Genomic DNA, 12,356 nt, shown 5'->3' with positions numbered 1-12,356 from the left:
CGTTGATCTCACTTCGGTACATTATAAAGCTGCATTGGAGACACGTATATCTGGCTTTGCGTACGAGGAATCTCGCACAGAAATGTCTGTTTAAAGAAACGAACAGAAAGGGAGACATGCCGAGGGTCGGAGGTGAAGTATTGAACTTTGAGTATCAAAACCGGGCGCACAAGTTGAATTGTCAGGAGTTCCCCGCGAGGTCCGCCCTGCGCTCGATTTGCCAGAACAGATCAGTGGCGTGCGAACTGAGCATTAGTTGATACTGTGGCGTGCAAACAAGTAGCGTAGAACCTAAACAGTTGTCGAATCAGTGGCGTGCAATCTAAACCGTTGTCGAATCAGTGGCTTGCGAACTGAACAGAAGTTAGACCAGTAACGTCCGAAATAAACTTAACGGTAACCAGTGGCGTAAAAACAGTCACGGACAGAGTAGACACATAGAATCGGGTATGTTTCCATCCCATCATCATACCTCAATAATCCGGTCAGCTGTTATGACTGTTATGGTACCGTCTTCATCGTAAGGCTCGAAGAAAATGTCAAGCAGGCAACCAGCCCGCACAAGCAGATATTGGCATACCAGACTCAGAGGTGTAGGAGTCTCAGGTCGAACACAGTGTTAGTGTTTGCAAAAGGGCGGGGAACTTCTTGACGAGCCGAACAACTGTCAGTTTCTCAAGGACACCGCTCCTTTGAGTTAAATACGAAAACTAGATTAAGCTGTCGAAAGTTTTTTTTTTAATTCGCATAATGGGGGGTGGAGTCCAGTTGGGTTCACTCGGCATGGCGGTCACTGATTGGCCTATTGTACCTGCCCCGGATGATTATGATGATGAAGAATTTGGTAGAATGAAGATTGGCAGAGGAAACCGAAGTACTCGGAGAAAACCTGCCCCAGCGCCACTTTATCCACCACAATGTCGAAAGGTTAATGCATGAAAAAGGTAAAGATATCCCTGTAACAGGCCGTGGAAGTCCATAGGGTTGTGAGACGTCGAGGCTCCCACATTTTGTAAACAATGGGCTCACAGATTGCGGTGAGGCTGTCACCCTTACGCGCCGGCAGCTCTTTGCCTCCTGAAGATTGCTGGTACTCATTTCTGTTAGAGGCCGAGTCGACCCCAGGGCCATAATGCGGCTGGAAGGATTAGGTGAATTGAAAAGTCCATTGACATCGGAAATCGAACCATCGAATTTCCGGCTTGTAATTCATGCAGGTGGTATATTTAGCTTTATCGGGTTGGTGTCGGTTTCCTAGTGATATATGTTTTAGTGGGTATAATGTTAGTAGTAATAGAGAAATTAATTCATTCGGAATAGTTCTCGTGTTTCTCACCGCGCGTCTTAATGAGGACCCCGCACATGCATCACGCGGCTCAATTATGGTAGGAGGATTTCATTGGACAAGTAACTCCGTTTTGCTGTAATCTATATTCCACACTTTCAGAGCACACTTGGTGCTATTTCCTTACGACACACATTAGTAGTGCAGTTGTAAAATAATTCCGCTCCTAAAACACAGAGGTGAGCTCTCGTAGAAAAAAAATATTATATATTGTTTCCTGTCCATCTGTCCAGTATCTCAGCCTGGAGCCTGGTCATCCTGGCTTTCCTCAGTATATCAACGGAGAATCTAATATAATACCTCAAATTATGGATAAAACAGCTTCTGTCCATATGCACTTAAGTATTTACTAATCTTCCTAGAAGTCTCAATAGCTCAGTATAGTGACTAGGCTATTGAATGGACAGCTGAGGGAGCGGGTTCAATTCCCGGCAGGGAAAAGAGATTTTCTCCTCTCCGGACCTCCAGATCGGTTATGGGCCCACCCAGAATCATATCGAATGAGCATCCGGTCACATTTCCCCCGGGATTAAAGAGGCTGGGGCATGGAAATGACCTTTAACTCTCATCTGATGCCATGTTAAGAATACGTTGAGCTATACCTCCTCTGTGCCCTGCGTCCTCATAGCGTAGTGCCCAGGTAAGTAGAGGAAAAATGACCGCAGAAGAGTCATGCAAAACGGCAGTTATTTTTTTCTTGACTTTAACCAAATATATATAAATATATTTTAATAGAATATCATATTTCACGAGAATACGTTAAGCGGCTGTCTCATTGCTCCATCTCTATGTACAGACTGGAGTCGAAGGGGGGGGCGGTCCAGATAGTCGCTCCATCATGACATGAACCCGAGCTAAGACACCTACCGCTCTGGTTCTCACCTCCGCGACTGAATAAAACCACGCAAATTCTCAGTAATGTTGGCTGGTAAGCCTGTTACACGAACATGCTCGTTTGCTTGCAGATCATGGGACGCTGACGGGCCGAGCTGGGCCCGCGGGCCGCCGGCATGCGCCTCTCGTGGCCCGGCCTGATTCAGACTCCGGCAGCTGGAGCCGGGCCACGCGGCGCGGCCATGACGACACAGCAGCCTCCGGAGCCGCCCCCGGACCCGCCTCCGGACCTGCCGGAACTCGAATCTGAGATGGACGAGTCTGAGATGCGGAGGGAGCTCCTGAACGATGTGAGTGCCTGCCGCTTCGAGCGGGAGAGGGGAATGTAAGGGGGGAAGAGAACAAGGTTCCCAGGCAGTGCCCGCTTGTCCTTTTGGTAGAGGTACATCTGAAAGTAGGGAATCGAGTATAGGGTTAGGAAGTGGAGCAGCATGTTCGCTGTGATCGAAATTTTGATCTAACATTGGGAGGGCTACCTTAGAGCGAAATTTTGGTGTTACCGTTGGGAGGGCTGCGTGTGAAGCAAGCAGTGAAATGCGAAATTTGTGCTAGGACCGAGGAAAACCACGGAACACCTTGATCGAGATGGCCGGGCGAAGGAACTTTCGGTTACAAACTGACTTGTATCCAGCAGTCCGGCATTAAATACACGAACCCTAACGTTGGTCCATGTATGTGCTGTGCTTTGAATTGAAAATACTGTGGACGATATATGAAAGGGGAGATTCATATATTCTCGAGTATTTGCAATCTTTAAAATTACTTTCAATCATTTTCGAGTGTTTTATGGTGATTGTTACTCTCCCAGTTAACAAAGACTCGCGTCATACATTGTCTTCTTCTTCTTTTTGCTACTGATCTCCTTTTCGCGTGGTGTTGATGTGTTAACGTGTTCGTTGATGTGAAGGCCCAAGGATTATAGAAGAAGTTCACCGACGTTTCGCTTCAACGTACTGTCTCCATCATCAGGGCCGTATAGTAAGCGAAGAAAGCAACCAAGAAGGAACAAGCATATACAGTACTTTCCTCCGAAAGCTCAGCAAAGTAGTAACGGTCTACACGGTGTCAGACCCAGTCATAGTCATCGCCGCAAGGCCGTCAAGTCTAGCGAATTTAATTGCTCCAAATATGCCCAATGTAACGGAAATTTCTCATGAAGCCCAACTGGAACCTTCAAGGTTTTCCGAAGAAAACACGGTTAACTTTGCAAACGGAAAAGATAAAGCTGTCCCTGTAACAGGTCGTGAAGGCCCATAGGGTTGTGAGACGTCGAGGCTCCCACATTTTCTAGACAATCTGCTCACAGATGGCGGTGAGATTGTCAGCATTACGCGTCGGCCGCCCTTTACCCCCGGGAAGATTCCTGGTACTCATTTCTGTTAGAGGCTTAGTCGACCCCAGGGCCATAACGCAGCTGGAAGACGCACAAAACATGAATTATAGATTGCATTAAGAACCACAGCTTCTGTTTGAACAATGTTTCGGTAGGGTGGATAGTTACCGAAATGCAGTGAAGCCAGTCTCTCACCGTGCACAGTGCGACAGCTGTAGTGCGGGTGGCTCTCCTACAGTGGTGCTATGTCTGCAGGACGTAGACACAGAGGATGCGTTTGGCGAGACATGAAACATGCAAGGAAAGACGGGAACTGAATACGAAACTTTGGCTAGAGAACCTGAAGGAAAGAAAATACTTCGAGTACCTAGACATAGATAGAACGATAATATTAAAATATTGGGCATGGATTGGATTCATCTGCCTCAGCATTGGGTCCAGTGGCAGGCTGATATGAGGGCAGTGATAAATCTTCGGGTTTCATAAAAGACGAAATAATTATTGGCTAGCTCGGTGACTATCAGCTTCCCAAGAATAACTTATACATGTTAGTTAGTTAGTTAGTTAGTTAGTTATACAAATAGTTTAATTATTCATGTTTGTTAGTTCGTTAAGACATTAGTGTCAAATACTCATAAAGGAAAATGAGCGTCCGAAAATGGCGAAGGTACGCATTTTGAGATGTGTGTACTCCACTGGAGTACACCTTTGCGCTCCAGTCATGCTTTAAGCTATCGGTGACCGAATCTACTCTCATTCTTACACATGGTAATCTTGGTATCTGCGTTGTGGAGTCCTGACTTCGAACAGTGGCTTGGGTTACAAACTTTCCACTCATCAGTTAGCGAGCGACTTTAAACAGTAGGTAATGCTTTTTGACTTGTATTCGGGAGCTTTCCGGTTCGAATCTCGGCCGAAGCACGTTGTTAGTTCTAAATAGGCCAGCACAGTTTCCTGTCGGATCCTTTCCTTTCGGATATTTTCCAGTTTTTTTCTTTCACCAATCACCTAATCATCTGAAGCTCTATTGTCTGAGCTACTGACGGTGTTGGTAAGTGAGACGTAAATATTACTGCTACTGCTACTGTCACTGCTACTGCTACTGCTGCTGCTACTGCTACTGCTACTGCTACTGATACTAATAATATAATAATGACTTGGTTGAACGGTTAATCTGGGACAGACTAGGAGGGTGGGTGAAAGCAACAGTTTCCTCCGAAACGTCAGTTTTCTGAATATGGAGGAGGCAACTTTTTCCAAAACATTGCTATTCATTTATAAAAACTCTCTTAAATATAGTGGCAATATGTCATTTCGAAAACATAGTATCGACTTAAAAGACTGAATACCTGAAGATGGAGGCAGGAATTGCGTCCGAAACGGTGGTAACAATCTGCCATACGTCATATCCCAAAAGGCAGTAGTATGGTTCATAATCATTGCCGTGATGACCTAAAACCTTTCACGGATATTCAGTTCGTTTGTTTTTCTGTCATTACGTCAGGTGTTCTGTTACTTGTTGCGGGTCTGTTCCCTCCTGCTCTACCCCGCATACACTCTCGGAGGCCGGAGGGTAGTTAACCCAGGTCACGCGCAAGCCGAATCCAATTCCCCCTCTGCAGGTGCGTTCATTGACATGAATTTGTGGGATCACAGAGCAGATCTCGTGTCACTCTCGCCTGCGAATTTATATCCACAGTTCGAGATTGTAGTGGCGGCCCGCATAGCGATGACGTGGCGGCTACTCAACTACGTTGTGTACTCCTAAGGGAGAAACAAATGTCCTGGGGAAATGGACTCCAGATTGAACTCAGTCACGCCACGGTCCCCAGCTACATTGTAAGGACGTGCGGGCTACTCAACTGCAGGGCACACACCTAGGTAAAGTTTCCCCCATGCTTAACCATTTAAGCACTATGCAGTGAAGACATATGGGGGATGGAGGTAGGTGAATGGTCAGCTTCACACACTGATATATTGGGTTTTTGGACTTTATCCATCGTCCTGGTTTTTAAGATAACTAATAAAAACACGACGTTTCGGAAACTGGATCTGTTTCCGTCCTCAGGTGAAGGAAAAACCTATTCTGTTGGACCAGTGGTCCAGAGATTGAGGCTAGCTCTTTCTAACGGACCCAACAGAATAGGTTTTTCCTTCACCTGAGGACGGAAACAGATCCAGTTTCCGAAACGTCGTGTTTTTATTAGTTATCTTAAAAACCAGGACGATGGATAAAGTCCAAAAACCCAATATATCAGTGTGTTATACACCATCGTCAGAATCCTATAGTAACTACTTGGTCAGCTTCACACTTCGGCCGTTTTACCCCCATGAAAAAAGGGCCAGAACTTGTTGAATAGGAAGATGGGCGGGCCTCGGAGTCGATCTGGACTCTGTGAAGAAGAGAAAATCTCTTGTCCCTATGGGGAACCGAACCGAGGATTCTCTGTTACCCAGCTGCTGGACTACTCACTACACCGACTGGTTATCCTGGTGTCGGAGTACATCGTAAGTGAATGAAATGTTAGGACGAGGGACACGAAACATGTGGACGGACGTAAATCTTACGCGCGTTTAGATAGAAAGCCCTCCGAAATCAATACGTGTGATAACCGTGAGAGGACTGTGTCTGCCTCATTGCCTACCTGCAGCCCATCACCCCGCGCTGTCGCCTTTCTTTTCTTCCAGCCATGCAGAAAGTGTTCACCGCGAACCCAGTAGCAGTAATGGCCTATAGATCGCAACACAATGCCTGTCTGTCAACACCTATGCTCCTGGTTGCGTAACAATATGTCGTTAACAACATTCGTGTTGACAGGCCTGCGTTCGTTAATTCAGGATAAACTCGCACATTCATTACTATCGATTCTTGTCGGAAATCGACTTGAACACCATCTGTGGGAGGACGGCAGTTGAAGTCACTCGGCGATCATTTCTTTTGCTGCGTTATTTAATGACGTTTTCTGTAGAGCAGAGTATATAGTGTGGGATAGTGGAATCACAAATGAGTTGGAAAGGATCAGGAAGGAAACGGCTGCGACCTAATCGAGGTTCTATTCACGTATTTGCCTGGAATATCTTACGAAATTCACGAAAAAGCTGAGGACAGACACTGTCCGGGATTCAAACCGAGCATCTCCTGAATGCGAGTTTAGACCGTTACCTATATGCCAACCAAAACGCTTTGTTTCGGCAGTTTTTTATAGCTCTGTCTTCAGGTGAATGTCCTTATACCTATATTTTCAGGCAGAAGGATGCAGGAAATTACATTATGAAGGGAAATGTAAATTTGTCTTGTCACCAGATGTCACCATGATAAGATCGAGGAGGATGAGATGGACGTGACATGTAGAAGGCGTATGGGAAGTGATGAATGCCCACAAGTTATCCGTGGAAACATCTAAATGGAAGACATCACTTGGAAGATCTAGACATAGATGGGAGGGTAATGTTGAAATGGACCTTGAAGAAGTTGTATATGAGGATATGGACAATACTGAACTACCCAATAACAGGGCTCAGTGGCTCGTTGTTTTGAACACGGTAATGAACCTTCGGGTTCAACAGAAAGTGGGGAATTTATTAACAACCAAAATTAACGGCCATGGGGATCCGTTGCGTTGACCACGTGACATCTTCTATCCACTAAAGTTGGAACTAACTTCGCCGACAAGCGCCGGTCGCTCGGTCGGTATAGTTCGGTTGCGGACTAAAACCACGGAGTTTATTTTTCTGTTTTTTGCTTTTGATAAGCCACTAGCAGCTTCCTAAGGAAAAGACAATTAATTTTCTTAACAGCAACCGGAGTCGAGCCCGGAACATTTTGAATTATAACCTTGTGTCATAACTTGTAGGGTCTGTTGTGTATCTGTATCGGGTGGGTACTGGGTTCAAAACTCGGCCGAGACACTGGGCGCATACAATGAGATCTCCGTGTCTTACGTCAGTCTCTCCCGATAAATGCAGACGTTGCCATTTAAAACACGTTGCGAATGTTTCCTTCCAAATCCATGATTGTTCACTATCCTTTATGTGTTATTCTACAACACTTTGAGCAGCTACACTATAGAGCGTTTAACTGTATGATGATTAATGAATTGGAAAGGATTTGGAAACATAATCGAAGCACTATCCTAACATTTGTCTGCATTGCCTGAGGAAAACCACATGATCCTCAGCCAGGATACTCGGTGTTTCGTCCGAGATTCGAAACAAACACCTGACTACGAGAGTAGAGTGTTACCGCTACGCTAACCTGCTGTGATCATCTTCATCTGATATGACCCTGCGTGATCTCTCCAGTGGGAAGAACGTCTTCAAGTACCTTAACATTGAGTGATTCAATGAAGATATGCCCCACGAACTGCGGTCCCCGTGCTGGTCACCACGACTTCCTTTCAGTCCCCCAATTAAGGCAGCTTAATTGTATAACAAAACAGTAACGCGGTTACCATGGCAACCCGAGCTGCACTGAACAGAGCAGGATCGAAACACTTGTTAACTGGTCCGGTCTGACCGAGCGTGACATAATGAATGTTTACGTAACGAGGCGGTCTGGTCGAATGGTGCGTTTGCAGTCTTTTTGGTTTCTGTTTTGTTCCGTTTATATATTTCTCTCATTCTCTTTTACTTCATTGTTTTTTTGCAATTGTCTGGGTGCGAGCGCAACGACAAGCTGCAAAAATGTTTCTGTTGGCTTTCCTGTGCATGTAAAAACTCGAGAACCGGTGGATGGATTTCCATCAAATTTGGAATCGACGTGTTTTTATAAAATTTATTTACATACTCCGGTTTCAGGTCAATTCGAACAATAACGGACACTTTACATGACGATCTACCGGCGTTTCTGCGCGCGCATCCGGAGCATAACTTGCTGAATATTTGTGGAATTATAAATATTTCGAACAAAATTTGTGGAGACAAGTGAAATACGCCTTTTATATCCGATGCGTTGTGTTCCCAAGTCTCGAGACTTTGAAATGGAAGTGAGTCAAGGCGCCAGTGCTGTTGCCGTGAGCCTCCAGCTCCAAACGATTTCTTCCTTGCTGCTTTTAGAATTTCACAATACTCCACCGTTGATGTTTTATATTTTTTATTATTCTAAATGGTGTGAGACTGAGTCCACTAGATACTAGGGCCACTAATGGCCTATTGTACCAGCCACAGATGATAGATGATGGTGATTGTGGAACAGTTGGTATAATGAAGATTGGCAGGGGAAACCGAAGTACTCGGAGAATTGCCCCCGGCGCCACGTTGTCCACCACAAATTTCACATGACCAGATCCGGGCTCGAACCCGGTCCTCCGCTGTGGGAAACCAGGGACTAACCGCCTGAGCTATGGCAAACTTTGATGTTTATTCTGATGTTGGATAATTGTCCCATATGGGATTGCGCTTTTCTGCCTACTTTCTGGGTTCTATTCTGCCTCCATCTTCAGGATTGAAGTGAGTAGGACAGTCGAGTGTCCATTTACATACACAGGTTTTTGTTCAACACACCCAGGAAGGAAGGACGGTGGCTGTCGCCGGTCAGGACCAACAGAGACACTTATATATATATATATACTCACGTGTTTGAGTGACTATTTGGATTGGTATTCGAATTTATTGAACACTTACAAATCCTAAATACAAGTAACTATAACACTATCCTTATTTCATACATTCTACAGTTCACTACAGCACCTACAAAGTCTTCTCATTCTTCTGTGTCTTCACCAGTCGTTGCCTGGTAACGGATTCTAATGACGGACGTTCCCCTTACTCTGGGATCTCGAACTATCCCCATGCCTCAGCTGCCAGCTTCTAACACCAACAGCTCACAAGGACTGAACTTCAATTTTCTAACTTAGCAGGCAACTCTTCACTTCCCCTAACTGCATTGCACTGCATTAACTCTCACTAAACGTCCTGCTTGTAACATATCAGCACGGATCGCACAGAAAACATCGTTCCTCTGTTGCTGTTCAATTGTTACGATCGTTGCCTAGCAACTGATCTTCTTGCTACAATATACATATGTACACACGTACACTTTCCGACTCTTCTCACCTTCACCCTGAAGATGGAGTCAGCAAGTACCTCCGAAACGTCGGTAACACTACCAACATTAATAGCGTGCTAGAAGGCAAGAACCGAATTAACATCGATCCTCCTTTTTACCTAATTTCTTTGTCCTTCACATTCTTTCATTTTTACGGTACTGGATTCTCACGAGCTATTGTATTCACGCTTCGACCGCCTTAACCCTAGTTGTCGTTAGATAGGAGACTGACTCGAGATTGCACGTGTAAGTAGTATACCGTACAAATCGTGTAGTGTCTCAACACAAACTTGCACTTATCCCAGTTTAAGTGGTTAGGTGATTATCACCATCATCGAAAGTTATTTGCGGATTTCGCGCTGCAGCCATGTTGTTGTTTTCCAGTCTAAGATGAGTCGTAACGAAATATGTTTCTTTACGACGTAGAAATTAAAAACTTTAGAGGTAGCGTTCCGAATGTTGTCACGTTGGTATTCCTGGTGGTTGGTAATTAAGAAGCTGGAACTTTTGACTCCCTCTAGTGGCATGATGTTTATACAGATGTTAATTAAATTTCTTGAGTTTGTGTAAGAATAATTACAAGGGACACTCATGGACACAAGGGCATTATACCAATCCTGCCAGTTTTTATGCAGAAAATACAGCTGAGTTATTGTCTATAGAGACGTGGCGCTCAAATCGCAAGAGCCGACACCGAAATCTGACGTTTTCAGTTTCTGTGGGCCGGCACTGAATTATGGCGCTCTCGGGTTTCACCAGCCGACACTGGAATGTGTTTCTCTCGGGTTACACCAGCCGACAATTACATATGGTGACGTCAGGTTCCACGAGCGGTCACTGAACTATTACTTTTCAGGTTGCGCTATCCGGAACTGAAATATGAAGCTCACGGGTTTCACCAGCCGACACTGAAATGTGTCGCTCTCCAGTTTACGTGTCGACACTGAAAACTGATGCTTATTATCGGACCGCATTAGCGAAGTGACGATCGGCCTGCTCGCCGGTAAATCACCAATTACCACTCTATAATGGCCGCGCATTCATCCAATCTCGCTGAAATGTTTTCGTATCGAATTCATCCACTTCCAGCGCGCATGTACGGACATCGCCTGCTAGTGATGTCTAGACTACACGCCTACAAGAGTGTCGGAGAAGTTGCCTATAGAGCAAGGCGGTAGCCAGGAGACGTGGCTGGATGCAAATTATGAGGCTTTGCACGGAATTTTTTCCCTTGTTTATATACCTTGTGCCTGAACCATTGGTTACTTACAGAATATTTTCTTTTCTTTTATTGTTTATTACTCTTCCCTTCTCCTCCTCTTTTCTCGTCTCTTTGCTCCTTTCTCTCGAATTGGCGTTTGGAACGAAAAGTAGAATAAAATGAAGAGCACTATCTTCTGGGGCGTTACGCCGTGTAGTCCGTTGAAAGTCAAGCGACGTTTCGGATGAAGATATCGAATCCATCTTCAGGGTCGAATAAGCCGAACAAGATACCAGCGCGAAAGCAGATGACAAGCCTTGGCCCTGAAGATTGAGGCGATATATTCCTCCGAAACGCCGGTTGAATTTCAACGGGCTACGCGGCGTTATATGCCAGAAGATAATGATCTTGATGATCACCGACGTGAGATAGTCTTATAGTATCGTAAAAAGCGAAAACGGCTTGATGGATGTTGACGAAATTTAATATTAGGAGTAAGATTTGAGGTTCTCACTTTGGTGACTATGAAGGGTGTCGTCTTCTGGGATGTGGCGCCGTGCACTTTTTGTGAGAACCGACTTTTCGGAGGAACGTAACGCCTCCATCTTCAGGGTAGAAAAGCAAAGGACCTACGTGAGCTACCAGCTGCATGTGGCTCGTATAGGTTCCTCACTCGCGGATTTTTCTACCCTGAAGATGGAGGCGTTACGTTCCTCTGAAACGTCGGTTCACACAAAATCTGCACGGCGCTATACCCCAGAAGTTGGCACTCTTCTTAATACTAGGAACTTTAATGAAATCTATAGACACATTCCAGGATTTGTTAAAATCATCCAACAGGAACTGATATTCTATGTAAAGACGGATGCGCGCTTCTAACTTGCTGCGTAACAGATTATTTCAACAGTCAACTAAGAAAGAAACCTCTTTCTATGTAATGTCCATGTAGAGTTCAGCGAAGTATATATAAAAGAAAATTCAACACGAAATTATGCAAGAATAGTATTTTCAATTTTAATCTTAAAAGATTCGCCTTATTCACAAGAAAATAACGTAAATAAAACTGAAAAGAAACAGTCCGATTCTATAAACATTGTCCAGTGCAGGGAGACGAGCAACCAAACAAAAAGGCGAATGTAATAAAAACTGTGTATACTTGATGATGGCCAAACATAGGGTCGAAACATGTAGCAGTTAATACATGACGTATAGTGTGACCGTACAGACACTGCGCAGACTTCGCAAGCAACACGACGCCAAAGCGTCATATTTGCTGCATATTTGTCAGCGCGAGAATATGTAGGGATGAGATGTGTAAGCACTGCATCTTCTCCATAAATCTTGCGTCGTTAGCCACTGGACGGATTTTGTCGCGGCGGCTCTCCGTGAGGGGGCATCCCAAGTCGACATCCATGGAATGAATAAGTGAGTGAACGCGCCCGAAATGTTACATTTTGCATTCCTTTTTAGCGACTGTATATATGTGTGTGTAACTGTGAGCTGAGAGCTATGAAACTGCGCCACTTCGGCTCACCAT

The 12,356-nt window shown here is 45.0% G+C and overlaps 1 protein-coding gene across 1 annotated transcript in view; it reads left to right on the top strand.

Moving 5' to 3' along the window:
• Positions 1–12,356, top strand: part of LOC111873424 (rhomboid-related protein 3-like) — a gene marked incomplete at its 3' end in the record, with an annotated part of 270,772 nt that overhangs the window by 82,711 nt on the left and 175,705 nt on the right. The window contains exon 2 of the mRNA XM_023868140.2: positions 2,311–2,529. Coding sequence (XP_023723908.1) covers positions 2,356–2,529 — 174 coding nt within the window. The remainder of the gene's footprint in view (positions 1–2,310; positions 2,530–12,356) is intronic.

This window comes from Cryptotermes secundus, unplaced genomic scaffold (genome assembly GCF_002891405.2).
Source record: "Cryptotermes secundus unplaced genomic scaffold, Csec_1.0 scaffold276, whole genome shotgun sequence".
NCBI classification, from domain to species: domain Eukaryota; kingdom Metazoa; phylum Arthropoda; class Insecta; order Blattodea; family Kalotermitidae; genus Cryptotermes; species Cryptotermes secundus.
Note: the sequence above shows the minus strand (reverse complement) of the source record. Positions and strands in the feature narration are given on the sequence as shown.